General features: G+C 41.2%; 1 protein-coding gene across 1 annotated transcript in view; it reads right to left on the reverse strand.

The window, feature by feature from the left end:
* The window catches only part of LOC109283280 (connector enhancer of kinase suppressor of ras 2), a 280,861-nt gene that overhangs the window by 117,791 nt on the left and 142,045 nt on the right, over positions 1 to 21,025 (reverse strand). The window contains exon 5 of the mRNA XM_059733119.1: positions 10,854 to 10,973. Coding sequence (XP_059589102.1) covers positions 10,854 to 10,973 — 120 coding nt within the window. The remainder of the gene's footprint in view (positions 1 to 10,853; positions 10,974 to 21,025) is intronic.

The raw sequence follows: 21,025 nt of genomic DNA on the forward strand, positions 1-21,025 counted from the left end.
ATTCCAGCGCTTGTGGCAGGAGTGATCGAACAAAAGGCCCACGCATGGCATGACGGATGACCAGAGCACACTGGTGCAGAACAGCTTGTACTGGCTATTATAGGAGTCTCGTATTGTGCCTGAAACCCAAGAATATGTACGTTGGGACTGACACCGCTCCAGCGAATGCGACCATGGCCTCACCGTCACCTGCGAGACCCTGGAAACGTTCCGGTGACCCTCGACAGCATCGACAGTTGTCTTAAGGTCTACGGGCAAAGAAACATCGTGGTTTTGCGAATTGTGCTTAACCCAATGGTTGATCATCCTGTGAGTAAGCTCCTTCATCAGTTGCCAAGACTGCGTGTCCTAATGGAGCCAAGACTGTCCAGTGATCAGGAATGTCAACGCCCGACTGAGGCTCAGAACACAAGACGCCGTGAATCCGAACGTCCAGTATTACGCCAGAGAACGCAAGAGGAGCAATACATGTTTGGATTCCTCCTACAGCGTTCTGGACTTAATAAGCGACAGCTTCAGATTTTGGGGGACACGGGACAATGGCAGCTAGCCTACGAGTTAGGTTTTCACTATCTAGAAGAAGGCGACAATGACTCCTCGACGATTTTGTCGAGTTGCTGAGCGTGAAAAGAGAGAGAGCTGTCCAGTATAGAATCGTGTTTACATAACTGTATTTAATAGTGATAATAAGTTTGATCGACTGCCTTATTGTGCGGTCCTGTGTGATTTTGTAAACAGTAGTGGAATAACCATTTTAAGACAGTTCTTTTACAGATCAGGGATTCGGAGTGCGTGGTGGAGAGAGGCCCCGAGAGGGACAACATCACCGAAAGGAATGAAGGCCTGTTGCGCGATTCCACCATGACGCCCACTGAAGTCATGATCATCCAGTTTTTTGTTATGAATGTCATTTTATGTATATGTGTGTGTGCCGGCTATTATTTGATTCGATCCCTTGAGGACGAACTTTTATTGTTGACTGATTTTGTTATTGCTCATTTAGTTTCGCGAACCATTGACAGAGTTGTTAATAACCCGGATGATAGGTTTGAAGTATAATTCTATTGTGCCTTCAGCAAGGGGGGATATCATGACCCAAAGGTCTGATTTTTTGTGTGTGCTTCGGCACTAAGAATTATCCCCGTGGGTTTACAGCTTCATTGCATGGTGGAGTTCTGCTGCACAGAGAACCCGCGTGCAAGGGAGAGAGTTGCCGCCACTTTGCAGCTGTCTTTGCAGGTTGCATTTCCTTTGCAACACAGAAATGCACGGTGCGAAGGAGTTCCCACTCTTCGCATGCAAATCCGTGTCCCGCTATTGGCTAGTGCTAAATTATTCCCATGTGGCGGCTAGCGATTGGCCTGCTAGCCGTATAAGAGGCTTGAGCAGTTTCCACCCAAGCCGAAGAGGACTCCGCATCCATCTCGTGGGGACTCTGGGTGCACGGCAGGGTCATTGAAGCCCTGTGTGTTACTCAGAGGAGTTTGGCGGCCTGATCCACCGCCCACCTCTTCCCGTCTTCGAGCGGTAACTTTCTATAAGATGTATCGACGAGTTTTCTATTTTGATGCGCACTTGTCCTGGACATCCGGAGTTCAGTCTGTGTGGAGCCTAGCAAACTCCATGTGATTGTTCGTGTTTTCTTTTGTAACCGCAACTCAAGCAAGTCTCCAGCCTGCACCGCGACCATCTCGGTGTAAGTAAACAATCTTAAAATCAACCGTTACATGTCTGTGCCTAATTCTAGCTCGGTGCCCGCCCTCTCCGATCCAGCCTGCCCGGGCTGCCGGCCACAGCCCGCGTGCAGCGCGATGAAAGGGCCCGGGTTCTGGCCCGGCCTGCACAAGACCAACCCAAATAGTTGGAGAATAGTTATTAAGCAAGCTTTTGGGTTCAAAAACCCTTCATCAGGCTAAGGAAGTTTCAGCAGTTGGTGTGTGCTCTTCCTGGATGGAATGAAAAGTAAAGAAGCCAGCGGCTGGGCTGGTATGCATACAAGACAGGTAGTCAGTGAAAATGTAGATTGAGGAGTCAATGGGTGAGAGACAGGCGGGGGGGGGGGGGAAGAGAGAGAAGGGGGATGAAAGTGGAGAGATACCTGGGGAGTCAGACTCCTCAATCTACATTTTCACTGACTACCTGTCTTGTATGCATACCAGCCCAGCCACTGGCTTCTTTACTTTTCATTCCATCCAGGAAGAGCACACACCAACTGCTGAAACTTCCTTAGCCTGACGAAGGGTTTTTGAACCCAAAAGCTTGCTTAATAACTATTCTCCAACTATTTGGGTTGGTCTAATAAAAGATATCAGATTCACCCAAGGAACCTTGTCTGCCTATGTCCTTAGACCAACACGGCTACAACCTACACCCCCAAAACTGGATTAAATCACTAAGGATTAATTTAAATGTATAGTTCAAGTATACAGGCATAAAATAAAAAAGGCCCAGGCACAAAATGACTTACAACTAGTAAGAGATACAATGGTAAGAACAAACAATTGTGTAAGTATGGTATTAGTAAAAGCAAGTCCAAGGAAAGAGTGGATCCACAACCAAAGTGACCACCAAAAATCCAGGATAGAGATGTATTTTTTTCCATGGATCTGAGACCCGTTGCTGACCTCTGACACTTGAAGTACTTTATGCCATGTCCAGTTACTGTAGCCCCATGGGCAGGCTAGCTTAGGGCCATCACTCAAACTGGAAGCACTATAGCTGTATTCATGTAGTGGTACACTTGGAACAATTATCTCTTCTCTCAGTACGCACATCACAATACTAGCTGGTGTCATGTGAACATCTGGGAGGTAGGAAGGAGGATCAGCCAATTCAGAACTAATTTTCCTAATCTGGACAATTTGCAAGATTTTTTTGGCCACAGTCACACAACCCTTAAATTTGGGGCAACTGGTCATTTTACCCACTACTCAGTGAGGAGGGATGGGGGGTGGGGGGGCTATTATACTGAAGCATTTCGTGCCTTTTTTTGCTTCATCCTTCATTCAACAGAGGCATGTCTATGTTTACTGTGGAGTAGACTAATTAACTCTATAGTAAATATCTTGGCGTCTACACATGCAGCCCCATTACACTGCAGGAAATTAATTAACTGAGCAGCAGGGTAGAACCTGTAAATGCAAGTACTATCCTGCTGCAGAGTGTTTTACTCCACAGCACCGCAAGTGTAGATACTGATGTGGCACCCTCATGCCCCTGCACAGCACATTAAGCCGGGTTGAATCTGCCCTGGGCTGGCAGGCTGAGTCCCCTGGATCCCCTGTCACGCTGGGCTGCTCTGACCTGGCTCAGCATGTTGCAATCCTGGGTGCACATGTAAACGTAGTTCCTGGGAGCAATAAACCACAGTGCGATAAGTGCCAGAGTTTATTGCTTCACCTTAATAGCACATATAGACATGCCCAAACTTTAACTTTGAGCAGATGGATTTGCTCATTCTTGAGAAGAGATGGCAGGAAGTCATGATAAAAGTCTTCATATATATTACTGCAAAAGTTACTACAGAGAGGAAGTTTATACATTGTTGACTTGGGATAGCACAGGTATTAACAGGATTAAATTGCGACAAAGAAGATATTGCTTAGACATCAAAGCTCAAAGTTAAACACCAGAACAGATTACTTTGGGAATCTGTAGAATCTTCTTCATGGAAGGTTTTTAAGAGCAAGTTAAAAAGACATCCATTCAGAGTGGCACTGATTCTTCCTCTGAGCACGGGTGTGGTTTGGATCAGGGGTGGCCAACCTTAGGCTCATGTGCCACAGGTGGCACAGGCAGCTTCTGTGTGTGGCATGCAGCAGGTCACAGCAGGAAGCACAGGGCAGGAACAGAAGTTAGAAGAGCAGATCATTCAGGGAAAGGTGATCAGAGTAGTACGGGAGTGGAAGGGAGTGAGGTGAGAGGCTAATTTTTGCCACAACTGCCAAAAATTGGTCCCTACTGGTCTAAATGATCTCTTGAGTTCTCTTTAATTCCAATTTTGTGTAACAGTGTGATGCTGTACTCATTAGAGGTTAAAAGAAGATGCATCTAATTAATTGCAAGGAAACACTAAATTCAGAAGAGAAAATCTCTTGGTGGTTAAAAAGGAGGAATCTTTTTTAAAGGGACATAATATATTGTGGGTTTGTGAGGTCTTTTTATTTGTGTTCTGATTCATGAACATTTAAGGTACAGATAGGCTGTGTGCAGCTGAGGGCTGTAGACATGGTCACTGACAGACCATACCAACAGGTACAGACCTAGCAGAAGTCTGTTACAAATAATATGTACTTAAACTGATATACAATCAACAATCATTGAGCTTGCATTAAAACATTAGTAGCCTGGAAAAGTAGAATAAGAATCTGTTTGTCAAGGTCACTAAAATTAGGCTAAGCCAAGTGTGAATAACACTTTTGGAAAGTGCTTAATCACAGCTAAAAGTAACAACTGATGTTTTTGCCTTTTGATTAGAATTGAGTTGTATGCAGTCAGCTAGAATCCTATTGAAATAATAATATGTCTTTGTTAATCTGCTTTCTATCTTGGCCACTTTCAAGGGACTTATGCTAAAATTGCATATAAAATGTGACAAAAGTAACTTCTGTCTAACCCTTATAGTAAGGTGCATCTCACCCTGTAAGTAACTGTTGACCTATGAAAGAATCACAGTTGTAACATGATGACATTTATTTTACAGTTTGCTTAATAAAAAACTTAGCACACTAAATTGGAAAAATGTTACAACAAAGTTAAGATTGGAATGTATCAAGTATTCAACTGTTTGGAAATACCAGAATGAAGGTGCCTATTCAACTTTTATTCTTTCGTGTTATGTACACATATTATAACACACATTTCATTACATGATTGTATTTCCCTCCTAAGGAGACAGCTGCTTGTAAGATGCTTGATGCTTGCCTTATTTGTTGCATGCAATGAATGAGATTGGTGGATTTTAAGAGGAGAAAGGATGGTTTCATGTTTGAGAGAGTAAAATGTTACACTGGAAAACTGGATTCCATTCCTGTCCATGTGATGCTGAACAAACAACCCATTTTTCTTTAATAGTTGACCACTTAATTTTGTTTTTTTCCCTATTTTATGGGTGCCCAACTTGAGAAGGGTGGGGTCGAATTTGTAGAAGTGGTAAGTACTTACAGGACCAATGAATCTTTGCTAAAGGCTGTGCTTTAAATACATGCTATAAAAATGCTATGTATTCTGGAAACAAAAAATTAGGCATCTCAGATTGGGCATACACAAGTAATGGACTGTCTTGAGTCCTTAATTCTGACCTTAATACCACTATGGCTGAGTTCTCTTTTAGTAAAGCTAAGATAGCAGTATCACCTTAGCACACAGAGGTGCTGTGAAGATAAATTCATTAATGTCTGTGAACTCAGATATTATATTCAGATAGTACATAAAAATAGGTCACGAAGAAATGAATAATTCAGTACAGCACAGAACACTGGCAATGTGTGGTAGGTAAGGCCTGGGGCCCCACACTGGCTTTGGAGAATAAAAAGAAACATTGAATAGTTATTTATCCAGTTAATACCATTTGTAACATAGCTACTGAATGGGCAAAAAAACTGCATGTGTAACCCTGCTTATGTTATGGAGGCTCGGGTATGCTTATATTCTACAATAGTGACCTTGTGTATTCTTTATCTGCATATCCTCATTAGCACGATTGTTTGGGAGTTCAGGGGCTACTCATTTGTTTTCACTGTTTCTGGGCTTGGGTTTACTATTTGGTGTTAAAGGACAAGTGCATCAGGTTTTGTGTCTACTAGCCCTCCCTGCCAAAATTGTGAAGTGTGTAGGCTAATGCAATATTACATAAAGGTCACTGAAAGGTCAGCACTCACTGTAATCTGTACAGAGATGCAGATCTCAGTGTTAGGGCAAAGACTATATGGGTAAGAAGCAGGAGATTGTCTTTGGAAGACCTTGCAGTTCATCAGCTTCTCAAAGTACATGGGTTTGTGAATGCACAACCCATTAAATAGGTTCAGGTAACAGTCTGAACTAAAAGAGGTGAAAAATCTCTTACATTGGTCAAGATCTAAAAGAGCTGGAGTTGCATAGTAACTAGAAGGGAACGGGCAGAGGAGAGGTGGCAGCAAAGCTGTGGTGGTGACTCCTGGTGGCATGAAGGAGCAGTGGAGACTCATGGTTGTGGCAGAGAGGAGTGGCGACAACCTCTGGTAGCAATCTGGAGGAAAAGGGGTGACCTTGGTGGTAGTGGCCAGAGCAACAATCAGCAGCAACAACCTCTAGCAGTGCTTCCCAAGGGCCAGAGCAGCATTCCCCTGCAGCATACCCTAGCTGTGCTCCCCAGCTTCAGTGGCAGCAACCCCAGTGCAGACCTCCCTACCCAGCACTTTATTCTGGTTAATTTGGTACTTTGGCTGGTGAAGGCAGTAGAGTCTCTGGACAGGAACTCTGGGAGAGTCTCCCTTCCCAACTGAGTGGGCTAGGTGGTAGCTCCCCTGGGCTGGTTTGCCAATGACTGAGAGCATTAATTGGGTTTCAATTAATGTATGATAGTGACATTCATCTCTAAGGTTGTATCCTACTGCCCTTGTAATAAACCTTGTTTTAGGTGAATATTGCTTACAGATGGGGAAGTTTATTCACTTTAGAACACCCAGTTAAAATTTGCTTTCCCAGGTTTCTGGGTGAGGGTTTGAGCCAGTTTTGGAAAGCTGGTATTAAAATAAATTTGAAGTAAGCCCTTGCTAGTGCTGTCCCATGTCTATCAGAAGGGTTACACATGATAATGTAAATAATAGCTGCAGTTGTAATCTATTTATCTGTTCTATTTTTACTGGTTTTTCCCTATAGGATTTTTCCTTTCTACTCTTCTTTTGCTCAGATTTTTTTCCAATCTTTTCTAAACAGAATATAAGCCAAACAGGTTGAAATCAACAATAAACTTTCAAACCTATAGAGTTCCAATAGATTCAGATTTAGGCAAAATAAACTTACTAGCCATTAAAATTACATTCTAGCTATAAAAATTCTCTCTAGCAGTTTCAGTTACAGCATTTTTACACCAGTTCCTAACATACTGTATCTGTTGCTGTGCATAATAAGCAGCCATATTCTACCCCATAGGTGGCTTTATTTCAGTGATGAGTGAACTTTTTTTTAAATCACATAACATTTGTAAAGAATTTAGGTAAACAACCATTATGGATAATAATAAAGCTGCTTCAAGTTTTCAGAAATTAAAACCCAGTTTATTAGTTTACTACAGCCAGGTCTGCCCATTCACAAAAGTTTCTAACCTGTTTACAGGACCTTCACCTAACACAGGAGGTAAACATTCCCACTAGGGGAAATGACTTGATGCTGGCCAAAGGGGATGGATTGGCAGGGGAACTGCAGGTACAAGGTAATTTAGGGGATAGTGACCACCTATTGATAGAGTTCACTATCCAGCAAAAGGTGGGAAAATAACTAGTAGGGCTGAAGTGCTAGACTTCAGGAAGGCCAACTTCAACAAGCTCAAGAGATTAGTTAGGGAGGGACTTATAGGCAAAAGCATTGGAGAGATGGGAGTCTAAGAAGGGTGGGCATTTCTCAAGGGATTGATCCTGCAGGCACAGAAAGGGACCATCCCAGTACACATAAAGGGGGGCAAAAAAGCAAAGAAACCCTTTTGGTTGAGCAGAGAAATCCAGGAGAGCCTGGAGGCAAAAAGAGAGGCCTACAGGCTGTGGAGGCAGGGGGTAGCCACCAAGGAGGAGTATACTTGCTTGGCTCGAGCTTGCAGGGAAGCAGTGAGAAGGGCCAAAGTTGAAATGGAGCTTAGGCTGGCAGCAAAAGTTAAAGATAACAAAAAGTCATTCTTTAAATACATAGGAAGCAAAAAAAAAAGTGCAGGGTAACATAGGGCCCCTTCAAGATGGACTAGGGAAACTGGTAACAGATAGGATGGCCAAAGCAGAGCTCCTAAATTAGTTCTTTGCATCTGTGTTTCTGGACATGGATACAAGCATGCATCCCAATGACACTTTAGGTAAACATGAGATAGATACCAACCCACCAATTGTTAGCGCTGACCTAGTAAAGGAGCACTTGGAGGGATTGAATGTATTTAAGTCTACAGGCCCTGATGATCTTCATCCTAGGGTACCTAGAGAATTAGCTGGAGTCATAGTGGAACCACTGGTGTGACTGTTTGAGCACTTGTGGTACTCAGGACAGGTCCCGGAGGACTGGAAAAGGGCCAGTGGACAGAACAGAATAGGATGCAGTTTAACAAAGATAAGTACGTACCATGTGTTGCACCTAAGGAGGAAGAATCAACAACACACCTATAGCCTGGGAGGTACCATTCTAAGTAGCACAACTGCGGAAAAGGATCTCGGAGTTGTAGCTGACTCCAAAATGAACACGAGGAGTCATTGTGATAAAGTAATATGTGATGCTAAGCATACTGTTTCTTGCATAAGTAGGTGCATCACAAACAGGTCTAAGGAGGTGATACTTCCCATCTATGCAGCACTGGTCAGGCCCCAGCTGGAGTACTGCATCCAGTTTTGAGCACTGCACCTCAAGAGGGATGTAGATAACCTGGAAACAGTTCAGAGGAGGGACACCCAGCTGGTTAAAGGCTTACAGGAAAAACCCTATTAGGACCAATTGTTGGACCTGAATCTCTTCAGCCTCCACAAGAGAAAGCTGACAAGTGACCTTGTGACCATCTACAAACTCATCAGGAAGGGACAGCAGGAAATAGGGGATACAATGTTTACCAGGGTGCCCATCGGGGTAACTAGAAACAATGGCCACAAACTGAAGGAAAGCAAGTTTAGATTAGACATCAGGCAAAAATTCTTTACAGTGAGGGTTGCCAAAATATGGAATACGCTTCCAAGGGAGGTGGTACTGTCTATTTCCTTGAAGGTATTTAAGAGGAGATTGGACAAATACCTGGCTGGGGTCATCTGACCCCAACACTCTGTCCTGTCCAGGGCAGGGGGTTAGACTCGATGATCTAATAGGTCCCTTCCAACCCTAAAATCTATTAAATCTATGAGATCTACATTCCCCACAAAAATACTAATAACAAGTCATGCTTATTTAGAAAACATTTTATCCAATTTCAACTGGAAAAGAACCAATGAAAGAGACCAGAAGCAATTCACTGAGGTAAGTATCTATAAAATCCATTTCTGCCATGAAAATGAACCAGAAAATATTTTGGGAATTTTTTAAAACTGTCAACCACAATTACCTTGTGAGTGTTCTATTATCATATGAAATGTAAGTCTCTTTATTTTTAATTTAAAATAAAACATTTTCCCAAGTGCGCTAATATTTTATTTTTATTTTAAACCTTTTCTGTTTTACTTTTACCAAATATGTTCATATTTGTTAAATGTTCCTCAGTGTATCCAAGGAAGCACTTTAAAAATATTATCTTAGACCCCACATTTGAAGAACTCAGCTGTTAAGGCATTTTTTGTAAGAAATGGGCCTGGATGAAACACATTCTTCTTAAGAAAAGGGACTGGACTTGTGTCCACCAGAAATGTCTTGAAACAGAAAACTAGTTGTTCATGGCAGAGTCACAGAGTAAAAAAAAACAGTCTATATGCATATCTTCCTAAAGCTTATCATCCTCTCAAAGTTTAGGGAGGGTCAACTGCAGAGCTTGTGATTGTGTCAGCCTGCTTCTTGTGTGAACAGCTTCTGACAACTGCATCCTGCCTTGAAAGCCAGAATTTTCCACTCTTTCCAGGTTTTGATCTGTGGTTTTCCAGCATGGGTAAAACAGCTGTGCAACTCTGGAGCCCAGAGAAGTGGGCTCAAGTATTTCTTAAGATAATCTAAGCTTCACTGGGGGTAAATTTTCTCTGACTCTGTATTACTCTCTTGGTTGTTTCCCACAAATCCTGCTCTTTTCTAAACTAATACATGAATACAATAAAATAATTCCATGTACCATAATATACATATAATATAAATCAACAGGTTAATCATGGGACTTTAACAATAATCATATCCAATTAATTCAACAAAGCTTGCAGATGTTTATTGAAATGCCAAAGGCTAAAATCTTCAAGACTTCACTTCAGAAGGCTAAAATCTTGAGATTAAGGTTTTACTATTAGCAAAAATTAAGAAATCTGGCAATAGCATTGAAATAGAAATGAGAACTGTAATACCATATACATAAGGAAACATAGCCCATATTTACAAATGTGTCCTGGGTTTTTTTTCCTGCTTTCTTGATAAAAGTAAGCTATAATTATAAATTATTTTATAAGCGAAATTGAGCAGTGATCACTGCATCACCAGAGTAATGCAAACCAGCTTATAATTGGACCCACAGTCCATTTCATAAATAACCACTAACAAATCTTTTGTGCTTTGATCTTTCTTAATAGCCTTCCTGAAATTTGAAGAAAGCTTTATTGAAGACCTTTACCTAAAGTGAATATTAAGGAAATACATATGGTCATTTTTAATTGATTTGTAATATTTCACTTTACTTTTTCCAGTTCATTTATTGCTAATATTTGAAGCCAAATCCTTAAGTATTAAAACAAAATCAATAACATTGCTGTTATCCAGCATCTATATTACAACTAACTATAGATTATAAATCTATTTCTGCTGCTAATATATTTTCTTGCTTGCCTATGGGACCTTAGATACTGTACATTTTTATTTTATTTTATCATAGATACAGACTGTAGGTAAGCTGAAACCTGAATAAGTGAAAAGAGAAGGAAACATTTTGTTTTCTTGACAGGTTAAAGAAGAAAACACTCTAAATTGTCACGTGTTCTACATTCAAATAGTTTTAGTTTACGTTTACTTACCAAACCCTCACTGGGCATAATGCTGGTAAGATGAACTACTTCTAGATGTGCTGACTGAGACACCAGAGAATCAGATGAGAGAGAAATGATATGATCACAGATCCCAGACAGAGTTTTACACTAAAAAAAGCAAGAAAAATAATTATAAGAGCTTACAGTAAAGTGACAAACTACTAAAACCATCTTCAATTTTAATACTGGAGACATTGTGTTTACTTTCTAATGTATTTGAGCTACAATAGCTAATAATTCTTACTATAATAACAAATAGAAAAAATGAGAAATTAAACCCTTTATTAATCAAGGCTAAGTACACAAGTTCAAAAAGCCCTTGATGGATGTGCTTTAGCTATCATATTTTACTTAAAGTGCTCTAAGTTAGAGCAGGAATGAACCAAACAGACATTTGCCATGCACTAGAGGGGAGGGCTTGGTGCCTGCCTGTACTGGCTGAGGCCAGCAGGTGGGGGGTGCTCCCACACGCCTCCCAAGAGGCTGCCAGCCCTACCCCCACCCCCATCCTCAGTCCCCTGCCAGCTGGTGACTGTCAGCAGCAGCTAGGGGAAGAAAGGGGGGTGAAGGAACCCCACCACCACCATAAAGGCCTCCCCACAGCTTGCTCCCTTCCCCACCAGCTTTGGCTGGGTAGCCGCACACTGGAGCTCTTGGCTGCAGCTGTCAAGAGGCTCAGGCCAGGGAGAATAGAGAGCCCCCCTCCATACAGACATGTCCTGACCCGCTGTGAGACCCCAGCCAACAAACTGTCGGGGGAGGCCTCATGGTGGGAGTTGCCCAGTGAGGGGCCCCTGGGATGGTGGCAGAATGCAACCTGCATTGAAGCATGATGGGTGTGGTACAGATGTTCAAAAAAGCACTCTAACCTAAAGCACTTTAGTTTAATACCACATCCATTGAGGGTTAACTTAGAGTGGGATCTGCCATTTTTGAAGTGTTTTCAGCGTTGTGAATGCCTGTTCTGTTACAGCTTTAAAGCACTTTCTGTGCACTCAACATGTGTTAAGTGTAATGTCTGTACCTAGCCCAAAAGGCCAAGTACAAGGTTGACCAGAAAAATAGAGTTCCTGTAAGCTATGAAGCTTTCACTATGATCTCAGATCTATTTCCAAGTCATTGGAAATAAATAATGATGATATTTTTGTCCAAAAATGCCCTCCAGCCAAGAAACTCAAGCACCTGCCAACATGTTAATCCTCAGAAGCATCCCTTTTTACAGATGAGGGAACCATGATAGAGGAATTACAGTTATATGTCCAAAGCCAACCAGGAATTCCTTTGATGGCACAGCAGGAAAACAGAACCTAGAACCTCTGACTCCAGGGGACTACTCTGGAGTATGAGAGCTGTCCCCATCTAGAACTGCATCAGCTGGAAAAAGTGTAAAATCACATGTAAGCATGCAGTTTCTTATTAGCTCTATCTAATAGCTATTGGGCCAACATCTTTCCACTGATTTTATTCGGCTTTGTATCAGGGCACGTCCGTATTGTTTCTACCTTCAAGGACATAGAATATAACTCAATAAATGTGTTCCTATCCCTGTGTGTGGCATATAGAGAAAAACTACCCCCCTCTTAAATTATGTCCTCTTCTTGGCTTATAAAAGTATAGGTGTATTAGTTAGTCCTCCAATTTTTGAGTGACTACACTGTACAAATACAATTATGCTGTATTATAGTTTATAACTGAAGCCACTTTTAACCCTTAACACTATTTTTATCCAATATGTACAAGTTAAATAATTAGCCCTTTCCATGCTGTGTAATGCTGGTGGTAGATGTAAGGTTGAATTCTGACCAGTGTTAAGTGCAAACATTTTTCCAGTACATAAACTTCAGAACTTAATAAACTCTGGATAAAATGCTTAGAGAGCAAATTTACCATTATAGCTTTCACCAAGATTTAAAAACTTAGTTAAAATCAATAAAGGGTTTTTGTGTCAGAAAGAATATTAAAGAGCTATAAATAAAATGATATGAGAAGAAATACTAGGTTACTATAAATGAGGAAAAGGAAAGGACACTAGAGGACAAAATTAAATGTTTAACTCTCCAGTATCTGAAACTAAAGTGACATCTGTTATAGCATATTTTATATTGAAACAATCTGAGATTAGATGCAAGCAGTAAGAGAATTACTGCTTCCTTAAGATTACACCAACTTTAGCCATTTTGAAAGGATACCATTTCAAGTCACTATAAGTACATAATAATTGGTGATAATTAATATCTGATGAAACGAGCTTCTGTTCACAAAACCTTGTGTGTCTTTATGTCAGTTAGTTGACAAGGGGCCTAATCATTGATATTAACAATTCGAGCTTTTGTAGGCTAAAGCATTTTACAAACAAGTCCTAACTACACGCTTATCACAGCTATAAATATATTAATTCCATTTTACAGAGGACCTGTAAACTGAGATAAAGGAAATTTCAAGTGATCTGTATAAGGTCACACAGTAATTCCACAACTGTCACAACTGGGAATCACACCTAGAACCCCTGTGCTTTAGTCTTAAAAACATGTTAAAGCAAATGATGCTCTCTGAATAACACAATATCATGACAGCCCAGATGTTGAAGTAGATAAATTTGGTCGAAAGAAATGATACTTTCGATTGTTCAGTAGCTGCTGTAGGGAGACTTCACATGTACTTAAGTTATCCCAGTTTTGTTGTAGTCAATTTATTTAAATCCTACCCCTAGGCCATGACAAGAACAGCATTTCTTTGAAGCACTTTAAGCCCTGAACATACGTACAATTCAGTATGTGACTGTGTACAGATGTTAATTTTTAATGACATTTCTTCCAATAGAAAAATAGCCAGGGAGCTGGAGCATACATTTGGTTCCCCAGCCCAATGGCTAGAGAGTTTCTCCCTGGGTCACCCTTGCCCTTAAAGGAGCCTATTAATTGACAAGCCATCCACTCCCTTTTCAGGAAAAGGTGCAGGCTGTCAACTAGCAGTTAGCAGCTGCTGGAAAGCAGTACCTGCCACAGACAGCCCTGGGAGGGTCTCAGCCCTGGGTTAAATGCCATTCCAACCTGCCAGTCAGCTGCCTAGCAGGAGAACAACATTTTCTGGTGGTTAGAACCTTCCTGGTCATCCCCAGAGGAGAATAGCCCTGCTCCTTGCGCTCCTGGCTGACTGGTTGGAGTGCAGGTAGAGGAGCACTCAGTCACTGTGACTAGGCTCTGGGAGCCTTGCAGCATGGGCATAGCAGTCCACTTCCCCCTGTGCTTCTCTGGGCTGACCCAGAGCAGTGTAGGATAATGAGGTGCCATTTTACTTCAGTGGCAAGGCTCCTACATTGCTCCATGTCAGCTGGGAGGCATGGGCAACAAAGGAAAGCTGGAGTGGTCAGGGGCTGAGCTAGGGAAAGCTTCAAAACTTCCAGCTTCTCTGGCTTCCCCTTCCCCCCTGCCATACAAGTAAGCATCAGGGATAGTAGTTTAAAAGCCAAGGGGGTAAGAGCTGGGAGTGTGGAGGCCTTTCCCAGCTCACCATTGCTGCTAACGGAAATTTAAAAGCTGGCGGATGGAAGTGGGACCACGGGCCCTGCTCCCAGATGCTGGTTTTTAAATTATCACTGTGCCACTCAGCTGGGTAGTGAGACAGTACAGGAGATCCAGAAGGAAGATATTCTTGGAGCTCTGCACCTGGCTGCCAGCTTTTAAATCACTGCCCCACTGCTTACTCAGGCAGTGAGGGCAGCAAGGGGGAGCTAGTAGCAGGCAAAAGCCCTCTTTCTCTTCCCAAAACCAGGGAGCGGTGTCTGCTGTTCCCCTCACCTTCCAGTCCATGGGAGTGCGGGAGTGGCCTCCACACTTTCTCAAGGCTGGGGTGACTTCTGTCTTAGGAAGGCACAGGAACCTTTCCCCCAGCTACTCTCCTCCTGGTCCCTGAAAGAAGTTAAGTCAGGAGGAAGTATATAGATTTTCAGGCTTCTAGGAGAAACTCTCCTGGGAGTTAGTTAACCCTGGTTGTTCCTGGGTCACTTTTCTCTTGAAGTGGCCATTATGGATTTGGGAGAAAAAGCTTGAGTATTTTGTACATTTTGGTTTCTACTGGGAGAACAGTAATTCTCCCAGTAGAAACTGAACATCTGTACCTGGTTGTGTCACAATTAAGTATTTATTTTAAACTGACAGCCACTACTAGGTCAATACCATGCATGAAAGTGGGTAATTACTGGCTGTTATTGTGCAGAAAGAATAAGGTGCAAGGTAGAAGTGTTATGCTGTCAACAAGGGGGCTGAGTGGATATGAAGAACTGATATGGAAGCTCTCCAGATAACTACAGTTTTTTTGGTTTGGCCCTCAGGGCTGCTTTGTAACCACATCTCCAAGATGCAACTGGAAGGTTTCTCTTCTGCAACTTTTCCTTTTCATTATGCTTGAAGTGCCTTCTCAACTAGTCATCGAGAAAGGATCAAGACTTAGTATTTTAAAAAGCCTCTCTTCCTTTCCCCTATTTGTAGTAATATAAATATAACTCTTCTAGTCTCTTAGCTGATTTCCAAAAATAAAAATAAAAGCACCTACACAACTCAAAAGTGCTGCTTCAGGATTAGCCTTTCTTTCCTCTTTTAAAAATTTACATTTCTTTTTATAGGTACTTGAAAGTGCAGGGGGTATCCTCTTACTCCTGTATTTTATCTTTAGGAATACAAATAAATGTTCAGGTGAGGTGCAACAGAATCATAATCTTCCTTGTCTATTTGGTGGCATCTTTCATTCTGAGCCATGCAGAGTTATGACAATTAACAAAACAGACATGTAAAAATTCTGTAGTCGAGTAAAAAGAAATAATTTAATAATAAAAAATATCTTATTATAGTTACCATATTTATTTGAATATAAGATATGTTTTTCCCCCAATCGGTAGAGGGTGGGGGGAACCACTTGTCTTATATTAACATATAAGGAAACCTCACTAAAAACATCATTTATCATTCAACTGCTGCCAAAAGAAGCATGTACTTCATAATAGAAACTAACTATGACATTGATTAAGAGCAGTCAACACTAAGTTTGACTATAAACAACATGACTCATATGGTCCAAACACTTATTTTTTTAAAGAGAATTTTTCATGTTCTAATCCAAATCAGCCAAATCAATTCCAAATCTGTGAATCAGTCAAGAACCATAAGTGGCCTTACTACCAGCAAACATCCTTCACCTCACCTGGGGCTTCAGATGTTTCCAAATCCTTTGGCAGGCATCCTACGTGCAGGCCCAAGACCGGAGGCTTGGAGCTTGGATGCCCCTGAGTTTCACTTGCCCTCAGCCATAAGACCACAGGAGCAAGCTAGGGAGGAGTCTCCCATTACCATAAAGAGGGCACAAAACCAATATCTTCCCACTCAATCAGCAAGTGGGAAGTTTACTATATATTACCCTCCATGGGTACTACCCCATGCCAGAAAAGTGATTACCCTGAGTGTGACTAGAAAAATTGCCCTGGTGGTCATGGCTTTTCTCCTACCAGGTCCAAACACATTGATGAGAACTTACCACAAGAATATGCTAGTGTAAACTATCTGGGTAAGATGTATGATAGCGTACATTAAACTCGCACAGCACTGACTTTTTTTCAAGTCATGGTGAGTCACTATACTGACTACATTTTGACTTCTTCACTCCCACAACTGAGCTGTACCTTTCTCTCCCATGTCCAATGAGTCCTGTTTTTTTAAAAGCCTTAAATGTCTGGCAAATATCACTGAACAGGGCCCCAAGCAGCTTACCCAGAATCCTACTGTCACCCCCTCTCTCGGCCTCTTGCATATGATGAGTGTGGTCCCACCCTCCATGACATGAAGCCAGACAGGTTGCCCTGTGTTTCATGTGCATATAAATTTTTGGAGGACCCCAGGACTCATGACAAGAGCACCTAGTTCTATTAGCACATGGGCCCTTTCTATGGGGGATATCTGAAGTGGTGGCATACCAAGTGGGGGAGGGAGGGAGGGAATGGGCACTGGCCTTGGGGGGCAGGGGGGAGGTGCCAGCCAGACAGCGGACAGAGTGCCTCCCATGTTTTGCGGGGGAAGCAGGTTGTGACTTTCTTTGGCCATTCCAGCTGGAAATTCCAGCCACTGCCCCTTCCCCCACAGCCAGTTTGCCGCACTGCTAATTCCCCCATGGAAGTGCTGTGGGGTGGGAGGCAGGACCCTGTACCCTGCTCAGATCATTCCCAGAGGGCGGGGGTGGTGCAAATGCAAGCACTGGCCCCCGGGCACCAGAGGCCCACAGTACTCTATAGTTCTGGAGTACACGCATGTGGCAGCAAGGACTGCGTGTTACTGCAAGTATGTTTTTTTCTAAGTCATTGTTTTCAAACTTGATTTTCACTTCCATGTTCCCAGAGGGCATGTCCAGATGAGTGCAGAAGTGTGGTATGCAGGTCCGCAAACCCATTTGCAGCACCACACATTTAGGCATTCCCCATGCTGGTACTAGGGATCCTAGGGCCAAAAAACCCCATGCCAAATAAAGTGGGGCAGTGCATGTGATGGCAGTGTGTGCTGCCCAAAAATGGAGCCTGGTTGGCCAGAGTCACATTCCAGCTACTAGTCAGGCTTCCTGATGTAGGAACACTGCACCTGCAACTCCCAGAGGTGGGACCCCAGGTAAAGCTGCTGAGTCCAGCACAGTCGCTGGCCCCAATCTCCCCTATACCACCTGGTGTAACCTGCCACATACCAGAACGTGAGTTGCATGGGTGTTCCCTGGGGACAAGTAGCAGTAGCACAAGATGTTCTGCTGCTACTTGTCCCCAAGGAAACACACGTTACCACTCATCTGGACATGTACAGAAAGAGCATGGTTTGACAGCGAGAAAGAGGCTGCGGGGGAAAGAAGTTGGGGGGGAGGGGGGAGGGAATTTGTAAAGGACAAGGGATCTACCTGACCCTCCCAGACTTATTTTCCCTATTGAAGCAGTGGGAGGGGGTTAAAATTCAAAGCATATTTCTAATAGTCAAAATTATAACAAATGTATATGTTTTTCATATATAGAATCTAATTACCAGGGATTTTTCATATAATCAGGGTCATCTTATATTTGAATAAATACAGTAATTAATAGTTCTCATTCCATATTTAGACTTCTCATGTAGATTCTGTAAACATAACGAACTTTCAAAGTGAATTGTTTTTGGATTTAACTTTGTTTTTGTTAGGATAAATTACCAAACCTAGTTTTTCCTTCTGTTTAAGTTGAGAAAACACAGTGGAATGCAGCTGAAACCTCTGAGATTTCCCTTCAATACTCTGTGTTAGATATGAATTCTGCCTACTTTCAACTCAAAGCCAAAACCAGTGAGATCTGAAGGGTCAAGACAGATCTAGTTTCATTCTGTTTGAGGACACCTCTTTAAATAGCCCATTTCAGGGCTATGATTACATGGATGAAGTATGAAGGTAGAGTTTCAGTGATTTACACAGTTACCAAAACCCAGAAAATCTCTGATTTTTGTTTATTTTAGAATATAGGCAGTTCCGAGTTCTGAACATACGAGTCATGTTCTGAAGCCTGATAGCTCTCATTTCTTCCCTTATTTCCACTTCTCATAATTCTCTACCACCATCAGACCTGCGTAGATACAGTACAGCCTTTTTTTAGTCTAACTTATTCAAGGTTCAAAACCAATATTTAATCAAGCCTCTTTATCACATTAATCAGTCAAATTAAAGAAAATTTTTCATCAAAGAAAACTTTAATCTTTCACATATAAAGATGCACAGGTGTCACCAAAGCCATAACTTGGCCCACAGAACCTTAATATTGGTGATGATATGCAAGAAGCAGAGATTCAGATTGCCTATTAGCTCCCAGAATTAATTTGCACTGCTGTCACTTCTGAAAAATGTCTGCAGTTTATCAGCTGAGCACATATACGGAAATCTTTAAATTCAATAAGAATAGGAGCCTACAATGCCATTTTACTGTCACTTGTCAGAACAGAACCACACTTTATGCTGGTTGTTTATGTTAGTATCATACAAATGGGCACCTAATACTATGATACTGTCCTTGTAAATTAAAACATGCAGTGACAATAACTAGTAGAGTGTATAATCCAATCTGCACTACAGAAAGAGAACAAATAAGACAGATACACTTCCTGTACACTTGTAGTCCTTTGAGACCAGGCAAGTTTTCAGAATCTGTTCTTTAAAGTGCCACATTAACAATATATATCCACCCCAAGAGCAGGTGAAGTTACCGGTCATATACAATTCTTCGATGTTTTGAATTTTCTTCACTGTTAGTCAGGAGAAAAGGTGAAGAGATGGTAAGGTCCAAATGCCAAAACCATAAAGTTATTATATTTTTCTTTCATTTTCTTATCTACTGTATGTTTCATTTATATATAGTTGTGTGCAAGGTTCCCACTTTGCATTACCTTCTCATAAGCTCTGACTATATTTCAGCTTATGTGGTATTTTTTAATAAGGATCAGCCTTGAGAGAAACAGTTTCTTTAACATATCTGGTTTGTAAAGAGGAACAATCAACCCCACTATCACTTATTCATTTATTCTTACAAATATAGCTCTCAGCCATCCCATGCATGTTATAATCACTTAGGATGCTTTTTACTCAGAGCTGAACTGGGAAACTAATCCAAGTTTTTGTAGAACTTTTCAGTTGAACAGCTTTTCAAGCTATTTTTAACTGCATTTGATCAACCCTTCAACCATTTTTTTTTAATCTACAATTTCAAAATAGCAAAGTTTATGACAAAGCAGAATCTTTATACTTTGGAATTGCCTAAAAGCTCTTATGCTCTCAATTGCCAAAGCTTTGCATCTAATATCATGATATTATTTTTACTAGATTTTGTAGAAAGAGCATAGCAACAACAAAATACAAATTCCATGATATCTACATATCTAGATGAATTGTAGTGTCCCAGAATCAAAATTAGTTTATAAAATGCAAATCTAACCTGATTTCAGACTATCACAGCTAACCACCACTCTCAGTTTCAGTATTGCCATTGGGATCCAGCTAAAACAGTGAGGTACAACACAAATGTAGACATGAAATATAGTATTATTAGAGTTTTTGGAAGACTTGATGTGTAACCAACTGTCCTTCCCTCTCCAGGGACAGCTGCACCAAATGAACAATTGAGTTCAATGTGGATTTTCTTGCCCTAGTCAAGTATATTACACCCTAAGTAGCTGATCATGCAATACAGCTCATTTCTGCAGGATGTCAAATGGGGAGTAAGAATCACACCGTTGGAAAAATCTTTTTCTACATTCTGCCTTCTAAGAACAAGGCAAATGCTTTATTTAGGGATGTGCTATATGTGAGGAAATACAGTATTTGCATGAGAGTGCCTAACTAATCTAATTGAAAGAAAAACAATTCTTTATTGCAAACTAATTAAAATTGTTACTGTTTATAAGACTATAAATTGAGATTTAGATATGAAATAAATGTAACTTATTTTGGCAGCATTGAATAGCATTTTATTAACCTCTTCATCTTATATTTCATCTTATCTATTAAACAGACAAAAATTGTGAAGTACCAACTGTATGTTACAATCTTTTATCATTTCAAGATAAACAGTTTGTAAAAATAATTTTAAATTCCAAATTTAACTTGTGAGTTAAATAGTGCCAGTTGCAGTTTAGAAAGAGCACAGAAAGACCTGGTAGCTACTTTAAACAAACCACAGTGAATTTTTTAAAAGTCAAAGTCTTTTTTTTACCATGAATATATGTATACTTCACTAAAAGAAAATTCTGAAAGTTCAGACATTTACAGACTGATATTAATATATAAAAACCTGGGAGCTGGAGTGAATAAATATATAGAGAGATCTTATAACTGTGATTTTTTTTCAGGATGAAGTAGATGTCCCAGAGACAATAAGAAAATAGTAGGGGAAAGAAATATGAGATGGAGGATGGGTACTACAGTTGGACATACTGGCATTAGGGTTAGATTTCATAGACATAGATTTCATAGACTTTAGGGGCTGGAAGGGACCTTGTGAGATGATCAAGTCCAGCCCCCCTGCCATAGGCAGGAAGTCTGCTGGGGTCAAATGATCCCAGCAAGATAAGCATCCAAATGCCTTTTGAATGAATCAAGACTAGGTGCTTGCACCACCTCTGGGGGCA

This window comes from Alligator mississippiensis, chromosome 8 (assembly GCF_030867095.1).
Source record: "Alligator mississippiensis isolate rAllMis1 chromosome 8, rAllMis1, whole genome shotgun sequence".
NCBI lineage: Eukaryota > Metazoa > Chordata > Crocodylia > Alligatoridae > Alligator > Alligator mississippiensis.